This window comes from Balaenoptera musculus, chromosome 1 (genome assembly GCF_009873245.2).
Source record: "Balaenoptera musculus isolate JJ_BM4_2016_0621 chromosome 1, mBalMus1.pri.v3, whole genome shotgun sequence".
Lineage (NCBI taxonomy): Eukaryota > Metazoa > Chordata > Mammalia > Artiodactyla > Balaenopteridae > Balaenoptera > Balaenoptera musculus.
The window spans coordinates 60,578,158-60,595,024 of NC_045785.1; the positions used below are offsets into that span (position 1 = coordinate 60,578,158).

The 16,867-nt window shown below is 35.8% G+C and overlaps 1 protein-coding gene across 1 annotated transcript in view; it reads left to right on the plus strand.

Annotated features, from left to right (window-relative positions):
• Nucleotides 1-7,754, plus strand: part of LRRC7 (leucine rich repeat containing 7) — a 505,876-nt gene extending 498,122 nt beyond the window's left edge. The window contains exon 27 of the mRNA XM_036841498.1: nucleotides 6,412-7,754. Coding sequence (XP_036697393.1) covers nucleotides 6,412-6,519 — 108 coding nt within the window. The 3' untranslated portion in view covers nucleotides 6,520-7,754. The remainder of the gene's footprint in view (nucleotides 1-6,411) is intronic.
• The last annotated feature ends 9,113 nt before the right edge of the window (nucleotides 7,755-16,867 follow it).

A 16,867-nucleotide genomic window follows, 5' to 3' on the forward strand; every position in this document is an offset into this window, starting at 1 on the left:
CCTTTGTCAGTTGCTTCATTTGCAACTATTTTCTCCCATTCTGAGGGTTGTCTTTTCGTCTTGTTTATGGTTTCCTTTGCTGTGCAAAAGCTTTTAAGTTTCATTAGGTCCCATTTGTTTATTTTTGTTTTTATTTCCATTTCTCTAGGAGGTGGGTCAAAAAGGATCTTGCTGTGATTTATGTCATAGAGTGTTCTGCCTATGTTTTCCTCTAAGAGTTTGATAGTGTCTGGCCTTACATTTAGGTCTTTAATCCATTTGGAGCTTATTTTTGTGTATGGTGGTAGGAAGTGTTCTAATTTCATTCTTTTACATGCAGCTGTCCAGTTTTCCCAGCACCACTTATTGAAGAGGCTGTCTTTTCTCCACTGTATATTCTTGCCTCCTTTATCAAAGATAAGGTGACCATATGTGCATGGGTTTATCTCTGGGCTTTCTATCCTGTTCCATTGATCTATATTTCTGTTTTTGTGCCAGTACCATACTGTCTTGATTACTGTAGCTTTGTAGTATAGTCTGAAGTCAGGAAGCTTGATTCCTCCAGCTCCATTTTTCTTTGTCAAGATTGCTTTGGCTATTCGGGGTCTTTTGTGTTTCCATACAAATTGTGAAATATTTTTTTCTAGTTCTGTGAAAAATGCCAGTGGTAGTTTGATAGGGATTGCATTGAATCTGTAGATTGCTTTGGGTAGTAGAGTCATTTTCACAATGTTGATTCTTCCAATCCAAGAACATGGTATATCTCTCCATCTATTTGTATCGTCTTTAATTTCTTTCATCAGTGTCTTATAATTTTCTTCATACAGGTCTTTTGTCTCCTTAGGTAGGTTTATTCCTAGATATTTTATTCTTTTTGTTGCAATGGTAAATGGGAGTGTTTTCTTAATTTCACTTTCAGATTTTTCATTATTAGTGTATAGGAATGAAAGAGATTTCTGTGCATTAATTTTGTATCCTGCTACTTTACCAAATTCATTGATTAACTCTTGTAGTTTTCTGGTAGCATCTTTAGGATTCTCTATGTATAGTATCATGTCATCTGCAAACAGTGACAGCTTTACTTCTTCTCTTCTGATTTGGATTCCTTTTATTTCTTTTTCTTCTCTGATTGCTGTGGCTAAAACTTTCAAAACTATGTTGAATAAGAGTGGTGAGAGTGGGCAACCTTGTCTTGTTCCTGATCTTAGTGGAAATGGTTTCAGTTTTTCACTATTGAGGACGATGTTGGCTGTGGGTTTGTCATATATGGCCTTTGTTATGTTGAGGTAAGTTCCCTCTATGCCTACTTTCTGGAGAGTTTTTATCATAAATGGGTGTTGAATTTTGTCAAAAGCTTTCTCTGCATCTATTGAGATGATCATATGGTTTTTCTCCTTCAATTTGTTAATATGGTGTATCACATTGATTGATTTGCATATATTGAAGAATCCTTGCATTCCTGGGATAAACCCCACTTGATCATGGTGTATGATCCTTTTAATGTGCTGTTGGATTCTGTTTGCTAGTATTTTGTTGAGGATTTTTACAGCTATGTTCATCAGTGATACTGGCCTGTAGTTTTCTTTCTTTGTGACATCTTTGTCTGGTTTTGGTATCAGGGTGATGGTGGTCTCATAGAATGAGTTTGGGAGTGTTCCTCCCTCTGCTATATTTTGGAAGAGTTTGAGAAGGATAGGTGTTAGGTCTTCTCTAAATGTTTGATAGAATTCGCCTGTGAAGCCATCTGGTCCTGGGTTTTTGTTTGTTGGAAGATTTTTAATCACAGTTTCAATTTCAATGCTTGTGATTGGTCTGTTTATATTTTCTATTTCTTCCTGGTTCAGTCTCGGAAGGTTGTGCATTTCTAAGAATTTGTCCGTTTCTTCCAGGTTGTCCATTTTATTGGCATATAGTTGCTTGTAGTAATCTCTCAGGATCCTTTGTATTTCTGCAGTGTCAGTTGTTACTTCTCCTTTTTCATTTCTAATTCTATTGCCATGAATATTTTTTAATACTACAGTAAAAGCCACTTGGGACTTCAAACTTCCTCACATTTAAGAAGTGCAGTGTAAATTTTTCATTGGAACTCTCTAAGAATTTAAGGTCTGTAGGTCAGATTTTTTGATAGGAAAATTTTTCAAATGACTTGGCATACAGTTATTGGAGTACTGCTTATACAGTATACTCAGCCCTAAATATATCGTAATATTTAATGAGACTACTCTATCAGATTAAAATTCTGCAATGGGAAATTCCAGGTGGTTAATGTGAAACATAATTATAATTACCTAAGATTCCCACTGTTTGGTCTCATAATGTCTGGCTGTCAGGATTAGAAAACATGAAGGCTTGCCCAATAACTCTAATATGGTTGCTCTATATTTTCATTTTCCCTCATCCCAAGAGCTATAGGTATTCAAAGGATACATATTAATGTACTAATGTATATCTAACATACAAGATACATGTATACTGGGCCTTTAAATGTTTGTCCCTTGAGGGTTAGTTTAAATCAATTTAAAATCATACACCAAGTCTCTAATCCCATTTCTCTTTCGGATTCTTAAAAGAATCATGCTGTCCTTCTTATTGGGTAATCCCACCAATTTTGTGGCCAAGCCTTCTCAGAAACTAGTTTTTAAATTTAGAGCTTTGAATAATCAGAATACAACAGAATTCCTGGGAGAATTACAACATCCTCTGGAGAATTTCTGTGATATAAACATCCATAATTTATCCACTTGACAAAACATTTAGCAGAAGGAAATCAAAGATAAATTCAGGAAGGAATAAGAGGATGAAATCCAGAAACGGACTACGTTTTACAGTAAATTGATGAGCTATAATCGCAAAGGTCTACTTTTTGTTAGAATTGCAAATGTTATTTTCATTAACCTTCCATCTTGTCATGTCTAAATCATGCAAAGGGGCAATTAAAAAACCTTTTGTGGCACAGATGTCAAGTGGAATTAAAACAAGGAAGGATACCTTCTGGAAAAAACATAAAAACTATTGTAAAATGATCCTTTATACTTCAAATCAGCTAAAGCCAGAAATCCATTAATTATATATTCTTGAAGCATAAAATTTTTAGAATATCTTTTCTTTCATAGATTGTTTTCTTATTAACTTCATTTTGACTTAAGCCATTCACTTAAGTTGCAGTTTCCTCAAAATTGCACACATTTTATTATAATCCATGATAGTCTGTGTGTTTATATAAAACATATATGTAGCCAAATGTGGCAACATATTTTAAACTTTATTAATATAACATTTGTTCTTCAAATCATCTTTTGTATTTATATTATACACATATTCAAAATGTCAAATGCATAAATGTAGATTATACACATTTACGTTTCAAAGCATCATCAGATTTATACTCTGCAATTAATATTAAATAGTATCCTCCTTTATTTCCTAAGCTCTTCTATTCACACATATGAAACAACCACAAAACCTTTCTAGTTGAAATATTGTGATTTTTCTGAACTTCATGTTAATTGGAAAAGCCCTGCTCACATGTAGTAACATAATTGTCTGATTCCCTGTCTGAACCACCTAAGATGTAAGCCAGATAGCCATATTCATTTGAACAAATACGATATAAATTCTCTTGGCCCTTCTGTTCTAAGAATATAAAAGAAAGTTCTCTAGAACTGAGATTCTATCTTCTCCTTCCATTCAAACCCCTCTGTCATTACCTCCCCTGGTATCAGGCCTACCATAATGTTCCATATCAAGAAATAAGGCAATTAATCTTAACAAGTGAATTCATTTAATGAACCTAAAACATTTGTTTCAACCTCACAACACCAATGAAATGAATTGTGTCAAGATACAGAGAGTTGTGACATAAATTCCCATCTAGCCACTAGCTGTGTGAGCTTGGATATTTCGTGTAACTCTCTGATCCTCACATTTTCATCTTTAAAAAAAAGTTAAGGTTAACTAAACAGTTCCTTCCTCTGACATTTCGTCCTTCTACTCTTATGGCTTAATGAAAATTGTATTTCTTAAATTCAAGAAAGTAATAGTGAAGTAATATTAATAGTAGTAGCTAACATTTATTGATCGTTTACAGTGTGTCAGGCCTTGTCCTAAGCAGTTAACATATATTAACTCATTTAATCTTTAATAAACTTTCTAAAATAATTTGCTTTCTGATCTTTCAGAATCCTTTCGGTAATTTGAAGCCATTCCCAGGCACTCCCTAGTTGTGGTCTTTTAAATAAGCCTCTTGAGATTCACCAAAATTCTGGCTTAGAGCCAAAACATTTCTGGGGACTAGAATTACAGGTAGAGTCCTAATGTTTATTTGACATAGTGGTCTAATTTATCAACCCGCTTATTTCCTTCTGGGAAATCAACTCTTTGTGTTTCCAACTATATAACTATCATTTGTACTTACAAAGCATGAAAACTAAAAGCCAATGCTTTAAAGCAATATGAAAAGCTAATTTATACAAGGAGTCTCCCTAGCCTTGAATCAGAACCTGGACTGTGGGTCTGAACACCTTGAAGCCTTGTTTCTTGGAAACAGACCCAGATTCCAGGACAGAATTAATCAAGCTATGCTTTTTCTCTGCTCTTTCCTCTGTGCCTCAGAAAACTAGGGTTAATTGAAGCCACTAGGAAATACCTGATCCTCTTGGATTTCCTGCTACCTTTATGAGCCCTCTACCTTGATCGCCTTCAGGATGACCCTTTCCAGCTCTCCTCCTGCCAGTTTTCCTGTTCCCTCCCCTCAATGCATTGGTATCCTCGTTCTTTAGTTCAGCCATCAGGCTGGCGGCTGCTTTCTGCCATCCTCTAGCAGGAAGGATTGGGCCCCGTTTCACCTTTCCCTCCCTCACTTCAGACAAATTTACCTAGATGTCCAGGTCAATGGCAAACACTGTCTTTAAGTTCTATTCTACACATCCAAAGCCATGGCTCCATCCTGCTCCCCTAGTTAGATTTCCCTTCTTTCACAATGCTCCCTTTTAAACTTATTCTCTGATAATTCTCTCAGCATTCCATGTGGTAAGTACCAGAGTGCGGTAAAACCTCACTTCTGTTTCTAATGCTGCCACCTTGACCTCCTTCCTGAACTCCAGTCTCTTATTTCTAAATATATGTGCAACATTTTCCTTGCATGTGTCGTCAGTACCACAAACTCCGTTGTCTTCCCAACTAAGCCTGCTGTTCCTCCAAGGTTTCCATTTTCTGTTAAAGGCATCACAGTTTGATTCTTGTTTGTTTTTATACCCTTGTCCAATCAGATGCCAAATCTATTGATTCTACCCTAAAAGTTTTCTCCTTTTTAATTTATTTCCTCTCAAGTCTCATTGCCCTAGCAGATAGTCTGACTTAGTCTTTCTACTTTTGAGATAGTTCACATGTAACTACAACAACACAATTAAGCCAGAGTTAAAACTATAAGAATGAGAGATTTAGCATTTTGGTAGATCCAAATTTAGGACTAAATGTTATTTTTACCAGTACTCGAATAAGTTAAATTAAACCTGTTAGGAATCTGAATGAGAATTACAGCTTTGCAAACACTGTAAAGAAAAAAATTATGGTAGGAGGTGATATAGCAACAATTTTAAAGGGAAAATGTTGATTATTTTATCATGATCAATGAAATATCAGTTCAAATCACTAGAAACAATTGTAGTGTTATGATGTCAGTGAAGTATTGAGAGAAATAATAAGAATATTATGGTATCAGATGACTCAGCCCTAGCTTAGCTGTGTGACCTTAGTCATGTTGCTTGGCCTCTCTGAGGTGTAGCTCTTTCATTTATAAAATAACAAGATGAATCTAGGTCACACAGAAATTAATTCATTTCTGGATGGGATTGAGAACCACTGGTATAAATAATGAATACATTTGCATTCAACAATGAGGGAAATAAAAATTATCTTTTTAATATAAAAATGTGTAAATTAAGAACTTTTCAGTGGATCAAAATAAGATTTAACTATACTATATGGTTTACATGAGTGAAACATTTGACCATGTTGATGGGTTTATATCAGTGATTATGCAACAAAAAGGCAGTGGTCCTATGAACACTTCCGAACCATCTCAACTAAGTTCCTGCAAACAAATCAGAACAACAACAAAATAACTATCGTATTTCAAATGTATCTGTCTGTTACTGACCAGTATGCCTCTATGATTAGCACAGTGACCAGGACTATACTAGGACAATCCTAAGTAGGATACACTAGATACTTGATAAATATTTGTTGAATTAATAAATTGAGTTGAAGCTGGGTGAAATTAGTTGTTTCCATAATTGCAATTCTGCTGTGAATTTTAAAAACACATGGCTTTTGGTTGCTCAATACTCCCTTGAATTTTATTGTTAGAAACAATGATAATGTGATAAACAAGTATCTTACATTGATTGCCCTGTTTTATTTGTGTGTTTACAGGCAAATGGACATAGTTTTGTACATATGGAACATGAAAAAGCTGTATTACTACTGAAGAGTTTCCAGAACACAGTAGACCTAGTTATTCAACGTGAGCTTACTGTCTAAATATTTTTTATAAATAGTGAAGATACGTCTAGCCAGACCTAATGTTCAAAAATAAATTTATACATAGAGACAAATTTTGCCAATTGCTGGACCAATGGCAAACATTAGTGCCAAATGTATAATACTATATGTTAGCACTGGTCATCCTTAAAAATGTTAACTATATAAATATGATGTTCATGTGGTTATGTATTATTTTAACTGTCAGCCTCTGGCTGTGCATTGGTGCAGTTTTGGTTTTGGTTTTTTTTTTTTTTTTCAATCAAATAAGTTTCTTCTTGAAGTGGACTTCATATAATTTCGGAGCACGGAAGCACACACAAGCTCTTTACGAATTCTGCTCTCCATCAGAAACACTGCCTCAAAGTTGTATATGCCTTTATATAGAAAATACAAATATAAAGAATTGTAATTCCCATAAAATATTTCTAGCACAAGGTACATGTTGGCATATATACAAAAAGAATATAGAGAAAAAACAATATTTTCATAAACTAAACATCTCGGATTGAGAAAGAAAATATATCTTAAAATAAGACTTTACTATATTGAATCTTTTTCAATAAAAATTACAAGATAATGCCTTATGAAAGCAACTGTACATATGGTATAAAGTGTTTATATTTGGTTCCATATTCATTTGCTAAATTCTCATAACACAGAGTGAAATATTTCATAAATTAGCCATTTATCTCTGGGACCTGAATAAAAATAGGACAAACTAATTTGTTCAATGCCTTTAGCTAATTACAAAACATGCAGAGTTAAGAAACAGACTAAAGGTCATTGTAGATAAATCTTTTTCACCCCAAATGTAAGCAGTGAATGATGGGTGGCAGGAAAGGTGTTGCTTTATTTCTTTCAAGTTTATGTTGATTATAAACTGTAGCCCCTGTGATTTCTTTACTTGTAAATGTGGAATTTATTTGTGTGTTGCTTTATCCAATTTGCTACTTTTAAATCATTTAAAATGAGTTTTGGGTATTGATAAAATTTATCATTAAGAAAGACTATTGTTAGAAAGTTATGGTGGGTGATAAAAAACTTTGGTAATTAAATATGAAACTTCAAATATAACTTCTCAGAGCCATGGTCTACCTGTATTATTAATTTCTGTGCCTGCTTTTGAGGGCAGAAATAGAGAAAATACCTTTTTTCCCCCAGAGTTTCAAAGTATATACAATTCTAAATTGTCTCACTGGAAACAAAGATTAGCATAATTAGTATAGAATTAGTTATATTTACATTGGAAATGTTTCCCTCTATAAATGATCAAAATTCATTTTATAATCCTTTAAAAATATTTCTTTTATATATTAGTCATTAATTTGATTAAAATATTAATTTGAAATTCCAGAATAATTTCCCAGAGTTGGTTATATGCATTCTCTCTCATATTTTCACATAGCTCTCTTTTTTAAAATATATATAATGGATTTACTTTACATGCTAGTGTTCCAAGTATTTTGTTAGGATTTTCACAATAGTGTCACATATGGATGTCACCAAAGCTCTGAGAGTAATATTTGTAAGTTAACTGTTTTATGGGGACATTGAAAATATTGTATTTTTGTAGGGTCTATTAAAATGAGTGTCACTTATTAGAAGTACAGTGGTATTTTTTTGGCAATAGAATTTGTCACTTGAAGGCAAATGATACTTCACTTTATAGATGATGCACTAATTTTGATGTTGCTTTATGTCAGAGTGACATTATACTATGATTTTGTAGGCTTTGACATTTAGCAAATGATTAAATGATTGGCCTCTTTAATATGCTTCCCAGAAGTAACTTTTAAATGCATTTTAATATATTGACAGTTTCTGATGAGAAATGTCTTTCAGAGCCTAATTTTTTCTTTGTCGAAACCTCACACCAAACCACCATATCCAGCCACTGTTATAGGATGATCATCATTAATCAAGATAGAGGCCCTCACTGGCCTCCCAAGATCACTTAAAGGAAAAACAAACCCATGGGTGTAGTTCAGTGGCAATGAAGCACCTCCAATCATCCCATTCGTTTTGCTTAATCTTTTATGGGAGAGGCGGGAGAAGAGCCAGATAAAGGACCTCCCAAGTCTTTTTTCTCATGTCAGGTTTCCACATCAAACCCAGGGCTTCAGGAGATGCTTCTGAGGCCAAGCTGAGAGGATCATAATCCTAGTAAACCCCTCTACCACTCCTGATGTGACAACATTGTCTTGGGCCATGCTTTAATCCTTCCTATTCTCAGGAAATGAGGAAAAGAGAAAAGGGAACCCTGACCAACTGGAAAAGAAATCTGATGTGCCCAAGCACCTCATTGTCAATTGTACTGCCATGCTGCATACTGAAAAAAGGCAGGTAATATTGAAAAGAGGTATTTTTTTTTAGGTGGACTGAAAAAATTCACTGATCACTTACAGGGGAAAAAAGTCTAATTGATTCCATGGGTGACCAAAACCAATAATACACTGATTTCTGAGTATTGTCTTTTTTGGATAATTGGCTTTACTCTCTGAAATTAGAATCTGGTTTATGTTAACAAAAACAAACAAACAAAAGTTAAGGGTGTGCCTTTAAAAAGAAGAAAAACCAACAACCACAAAAAAGGAGTGGAATTCATGATGACTCCAATAGACGCACCTTGGTCTTTGATTTTTATTGGAATCTTTCTGCTGAGGAAGCTGTCTTGTACCTAACAGAGGGGAATGAGAAAACTCAGAGGTGGAAAGAGTAAGCACTAAAAATTATTAGTAGAATTGCTGCAGATTTTGCAAGCCAAATAGGCATTAGTGGACAGTTTTTAAAACTATTTACATGGCTTATCTTACATTGTCACAAAAGCTCTATTATGATAATTTCAGCCTGCCAGACAACACAAGCTACCTAAACAAACATAACAATTTCAAAATATAAGGTTACTTTTGACAAGGAATATTGAAAGTCAATGTAATATACAAATATGTATATCATGCTAATTTATTGTTCATTGAAATCTATAAAATATATGTGTTCCAGTTAATAAGAATTGTAATTACATAGATGTCAAACAGCCCTGGTTGTTTTGGGACCTTATGTTGGATTGTGTTTTTGGGATGGAAAGCAGTTTTAAAGAGAGGGTGACAAATGAGCATTAATTAGTTCTTAATCTTAAAGATGATTACACATATATCACTAATATAATTACTTTTTAAAAGCAGGACTGAAATACCTTTTACTGGGAGAGCTAAAGAGAGGGAATATTCAAAGGGAGGAAGGGTTTGAAGAAATTAGTTTTACATATTCAAATATTAGGTGAAAAGTATCTGAATTTGCCAAAATAATTGATGAAGGAAGCCAGAAAAACATTTTACTTTTAATCATAAAATTGATTTAATATCTCCACCACAATTTAAAGCTTTGGAAAATATAGTGTGTTTGCCAACTTGTCTTTCCATTGGCTTTTAATGCCGTCCTCAGTAAATTTCTGCCCCTCACTGGCACACAGATCAAGAAGGTGTATTCTGACGAATACCCTCTTATCAAAGGGCAATACAACATAACCAGATAAAAAGCCACGTTGGCATAAGACCACCACTCTAAATCTTTGGTAAATTCAATCATACAACTCCTGATATACTGACCAAACAGCAGGTCTATTGAAACACTGGGTCAGTAAAAAGTTATGCAAATAATGAAATCTAACAAGTTAAGAAGATGAGTCCTGCATGTAGTATCAAGAAAAGCAGGGCTGAGTGTCTAGTAAAGTTCCTCTCACAGAAATGCTAGATCATTCTGAGGCTTAATAAAATGTTCAAACACTGGGTTGGTGATGTGCCCTCTCTTATGGTTGTAGTTACCTGATCATCTGGGAATTGGCGGGAAATCTTCAGATTCAAGATCACTTGCGTGAACTTTTTTCCTTAGCAATACACCTTCCATTAAGAAAAGCATCCTGACTTGGCCCAGAGTATTTCCCCATCGCTCAGCAAAACCATTCCCCAAACCATTCTTACATTATAGCAAGAAAATAGAATGTGGGCTGTGGAAAAATAAACGTGCACCAAAGAAAGCATGTAGGGCAATATTATAGGAGATCCTGTGTATCAGCTCTCCTATGCAATCTTTCAGCTTCATTTGAACTAAACTATTCAGAGAATATTTTTTGAAACACCCCACTGTATAAAACTAAGGCAGATACAATCAAATTTTCTAGTTATATTCTGAACGTTCTTGGGCGGCATTTTTGTTTCCAGTATGCAAAACTGACCTCTCTTCCTCACTGCTGTTGCCGCTGTACATCCATTCCTTCAACGCCCCGTGATGTTCCAAAGGCAGTAAATGCCTGCTTCTATCCTGCTGACACAAGAATAAGAGGCCCCCTTAGAGTTCTGTTTGGGGACCCCTGAGTATCAGCTGATGGTTCCAGCTCCCAGTTTGGGAGGAACTTTCTTGGGTGATCAAGGAACTTGGAATAGTAGCATTAACAAAGGCTCAAAGGTGAAAGCACTTATCATGTGTCTGACAACATCAAACAAAGCTTGTATGCAAGGGTGAAGGTGGCAATGCCTTAATAGAACTGTTTCCACTTCTGTTTTTAAAATGTTGAACTTTACCGTATTGAGGACTCTCTCTGAGGCTCCCAGCTGATTGTTATGGGGACAGGTTGCAATCGTCTTCACCTTTGACACTGTCTGCAAGAGAATGGTTTGGAAACACGATCCTGTGAGGGTATAAATTGTACAACTTTTACTTTGGAGAATTTGGAGATTTCTGATAAATGGAGGCGAAAAGTCCACTCTAAGTTTTGATTAAAAAGAGTAAATGAAAACCTAGGAATATTGAAGCCTTTGGGCTTTTAACTATGCGATTATCATAATCTTCCCTGAGAGCAGTTCTATGGGAAGTAAAGAGAGGAAAACAGAGAAGGAAAATAATTCACTGGCTCCAACTTTATAAGCATTACTTTATCTGGTAGTGTTTCCCCTGTTGGATTTTGCTGTGTAACAGTCAGCTCATGCTTTGTAACAACCCGTTGAGCACTGAACAAGATAAGAAGTGGACCTGGATGTAAGGCAGGCACAGATGAGAAGGGTATCTCTGCAGCCACACAAATATCTCCCCAAATTAGCCTGGGCTGCAAAACTCACTTTTTTTGCCTGATTTTGTTTTTGTTAATAGCAGCACCTCAGAGTGGAAGATTGTGAAATTCAAGCAGTGTTTATGTAGAAAGCACTGAAATCCTGTGACTCTTGAGGTTGTAGGCCTCGCCCTTTTTTGGGGGGGGGGGCAGTGGGGAGGTTTTAAAATGTTTCATTCTTTAAGCTAGCATAATTTTCAATGTGTGTAGGAAAGGGTGTTGGGAAAAAAAGTTAAATGAATCACCCAACCTTTCTAACCTTTCTCTACTTTTGAAAATACAAATATTTTTTTCTTAAAACTATCACTGTTGCACAATTGTATTATTTGTGCCAGTTTTTTTCCTGCTTTAAAACAGCATGATGAGTAAGCAGTCCACAGGTAGTCAAGTATCTCTATACCTAGAGTAAAATATCTTAGTACAGAGACTTATTTTCATCACCAATCTCCACAATTCCTCCATAGGAGAACAGTTACTGTAGCTGAACCTCAGATGCCTAAGGTATGTCATTCATAAATTCAAAACATTTGGGGACACTTTATTGAAGAATATAACAAAAACATTAAATGCAATGTTAATAAATATTCGTTGAGCATCTACTACATACCAGGCGCTGCAAGGGCTGTAACATGGTCTCCTCTGCACAGAATCTCACAATCAAGTGGAAAGATGAGAGAACTTCCAGATCAAAGACAGTGCAAGGCCATGTGGTGAGTCCCTTTGTCCCTGCCCTCAGCCCATGTATTGCAAAAGGAAGCAGCAGCTTTATCTAGTCAAATCTCTTTTGGGTTTGAGCATGGTTTCTCCATTTGGAGCTACAGATAGGTCTCCCCACTGGGTCCTATGGCCTTTGGGAGGCCATATGAATGTTTTCCAAGACTTAGGACGATATTTGACAGGCTAGAAGTGGCAAGAGTGGATGCCTTACCGGACAAGACAAATAGCAGCTATAATCCTTCGAGTCTGCGAAAGAGAATTTTGCCAAATTGTTCGCTCCAAAGAAGAGAGAGGCTATTAGAAAAAATGATGTCCCTCAACCTGGCTCAGCACTGTGTCTATATGCCTCTGACATGATGGAGGAAAGAGATAGAAGTCAGTATTTTAAAAGGCTTGGCATGTTTGATTGAAGAGATTCTTCGATGTTGAATGTCCCCAAAGAGTCCCTCCTATGGCCACTGCCTCTTATAGACTGTCAGGAAGCATGTGAGTCCATAGGGTCCGATATTAGAGTGACCCCCTCGGAAATGCAATGAGTTGAATATTCATTCAGCTGGCTGCACTTCATGTTTATTTGCTTCAGTTTCTTCAGTGTGGTGAAGAGTATTTTCACTGTGTGCTGTTCAGCCCAGCCCATGAAAATACTGTTTGCGTGAGGTAGGATCACACATATTCACATATCACAGACATTTATTCTTCCAAGGAAAGTTTGATTATCTGAATCTAGGAATTGCTTGTTTTTCTTCACCCAATCTATACATACTCAGTGTTTTAGACACCTAAAAATCCTTACCGTTCACTGAGTACTTTCTAATCTCAACCTCTGCCCATAATGGTCCCTCTGCTGGAATGTCTTCCTCTCCCCATTCTCTTTCTACATCATCAAAATTATATGCAGCCTTCAGGGTCCAGCTCAAACATTACCACCATGAAACTTTCCCTAATCTTAATTGGAAGAAATTTCTCTCCCTCATATTAATACCATCATGTTATTTTTTGTATGTTTTACAGTACTTACCACATTCTATCAACGGTCATAGAGGTTTGATATATATTTGTTCTTTCCTCTCCTATCACCTGTATGCTCCTTGAGAGGATCAGACAATACTTAAAAGAGGCATTCTAGACAGAACAGCTTTGAGAGGGCACATCTGGTTTTCTTTAGTATGTATCCTTAGTGCCTGTCATAGTGTCAGAAGCATAGTAGATGCTCAATAAATATTTGTACAATGATTAAGTGGATGATAGGCCTGGCACATAAACACATTTAATAAATACTGAATTAACAGGAAGCTGATGTTCAATTTACATAATAAACTTAAACCATGAAACTTTCATTTTCTCAGTTCATTCCTAATTTTTCTTTCTTCAATTCTCCCTTTTAACCCAATCCTCCTCTCCTCCTCAGCATTTCTTCTAAGACCTTTTAGGTTATTGTGCTGTGTTTCAACAGTTGTATTTAATTTCCCTTTTATGTGTTCTAAGGACCTTAACACTGTCCAAAAAGTTTAAGAAATGGCTTTTGTTCACTGAATTGGAGTACATCATATCTATCCTTTTGATTTGTTTGGGTCTTCTTTTCTTCGAAGGAGTCATGCAGATTGATGCCAGAAATCTCTCAGAGAAATGAGCGCATAAGGTTGAACTTTTAGTGCCATGGTCTTGGTCTTACAGGCACCTTTTAGAGATAATTAAGCCCAGTTCCCTCATTTTACCAGAGGCCCGAGGCCTGGAGAGGTGAAGCAACGCTGTGAACTAAGGAGACAAAGTACATCGTTAGATCTGGTTTTAGGTCCATACTTAAGGTTCTTCCACCTGAACACTGTGACTTGGTAGATTACTTTGCCAAGGCTATCTTTAAAATTTGGAGATGTGGGCAATAGTAAAGGAAGTTGTGATAGGGATGGGGCTAGGGAAAGGTAGTTGGGAAGAGGGAATCCTCAATCCTATTTTAGCTCTAAAATTTAATGAAACCACTGCCTCATGCTGCCTGTTCTAGAATAAGAAAAGTCTGTCCACAGGCCTTTGGCCATAGTTCAGCATAACAATACTTTCACACTGCATTTTGGATCATTTCATGGACAGATTCCACCATATTCATCCTTACAGGGAAATGTCATACACTCCAGCCAGAATTCTCAGGCCACTGCAAAAGCTTTAAACTTAACATGATGAACTATTTACATAGATCACAGAAAATCTGGTTACCTTGATAAAACCGCACACCCCCTCCCAAACTTTTATAGAGGTCTAAATCTGGCCTATTGATCTCAAAGTAGAAAGAAAACTATTTATACTGCCATTGGCATTGGCTTTATTAGATACATTGCCTTCATTAGAGGCAAAAATAATATAATTCAGCCCCTGAAAAAAAAAAAAAACAAAGTGTCTAAGGGAGGAGAACACTAGGTTGATAACCTCCTAACCAGAGTTTCTTTATTACCTCATAGGATCTTGCTTTCCTTGGAAATAAAGCATTTCTTTCTTAGCTTTCTCTCAATGGTATTTTCCATATTTTTCTATTTGGGTTTCATAGAAAATTGAATACAGAATTGAGTGAAATCGTCTCAAACATTAAATCCATTTCTCATTTACTGTTTTGTTTATACTAATAATACTAAATACTAATTACTCCATCTGCCTCTGCCTTTTAATTTCTTTATATGAGGAGGACTTGCTACCAGGATGATTAGGGCTTCTTTTCATGAAATTTTGTATCTAGAAGCCGTTAAGTGTATCTTGATGGAAACTTCCATCATTTTCTTTGATAGTAGGGTGCCTCGAACTGCCCAGAAGCCTACACCTTGGTCTTATAGCCCAGTGTCTATATATTTACATGAGGAAAACAATGCCGATTTCTGTTTGAACAAAAATGAAGTGAAAATGAAAAGGGTAATATTAATTGAGAGAGTAACAAGTGAGTAGTAAGTGGGTAAGAGTATTTTAGAATAGTAGTTCTTTAAATATTTTCAGTAAGAGTATTTTAGAAAAGTGAGGAAGAGTAAGAACAGGCTGGATGAAGGGGCGAAATGATTAAGTCATTAAGGGGGCAAGAATGAGAAAGGGAAAAGAATGGAGACAAAAGGCTGGTAGAGAGGAATGAAAGAAACTGGAAGGCAGAGATCAGACCCAAATTCAGACACACCCTCTGGTCTCCCGGTGACCACACCCCTTCTTCAGCCGGCCCCAGAATTCCCTTCCTCTCCCTCCCCTCCTGGCAGGAAGAGTGATCTTTCAGCTCTGCTTGGTAGCTGACCTCCCTGATACTCTTCCAGAAGTAGAAAGAAGAATTCAAAATGAAAAATAAGGCATATATTAGAAATATCTTTCATTTAATCGTTATTTGTGCCAGAAAATATTTTTGTAATATAGTGGGTAATTTTTTTTTAGTCATGTAACTTCTCAGTAAAGGAAAAAAAATCACTAAAACTCAGCTCATAAAAAAAAATATTACCATAGGACTTTTCTGAAATAAAAGCCAATATCAAACAATATAGCCGGAGGTGAAAGTTCTGCGAGAAAATGAGGGAAATTATTGTTCTATCATAAGACAGAAAAGGACCTTGAGAGGATCTGGTTCATCTATTGACCTTCAGGGAATTAAACCTCCAGAGAAGAGTCTACCGCTTCCCTCAGTAACCCACCCTGATAAAGCAACAAATCATATGTTTCATCCCAATAAGACCCTCTGTTTAAATTACTGGATTCAAGTCTAGCATATCAATAGTATCCTCATACGTAGTAGGACAGATCCACACTTTTTAGGAACATGTCTGCAGTTTGGAAGAGCTGCCACCAGATGGCGCCCTTATATCTATATTATATATCTAAGTCAGCAAGTCTAGCTTGGATGACCACACGCTCTGGACAGTCCATTTTTACACCTGTTGTACTGATATAACTATTCATAAAAAATATTAATAAACTGTTGATAAAACTTTTAACACCCCTTTTCATAGGCTTTTGAGAGAATTAATTTGAAATAATGCTCTAAATTTAAACAGTACAAGAAAAACAAAAGCTTTGAGTTTATTTTAAGCAGTTTCTATAATTTTTGACTAAACCTCTCAGTTGTATCAACCACCTAGTACCCAATCACAGAGAGAAAGAGACTCTGCTCTCTCTCTCTCAGCCTCAGGTGAATGTGTGATTTAAAATTCTGATGTTCCAGTTGTTCAGTTTAATTATGACATCTGCCAGTTTAATCGTTCTCTAATTAGCTTCACTTTTCCAAATATTTTGTGCCTTATCTGCCATTATTTTAACGAGTTTCCTTCAAATATGCTCATTCCAAATATGTGGGAAGATACTTGCCACAAATTATTTAAAATATATATTTTTAAATGAGCTCTCCAAAACTTAAAACATCAGGAATTAAGTGTGCCTAGCATATAGCCTTGACTATATAATTCCAAAACTAGTCCACATCTGAATATGTGTATATCTGTATACAGCTTTATTTCTAGCTGACATCTGGCAGTAACAAGTTATCTAGCATAAACTCCTAATTTTTCATTTTATCTATGT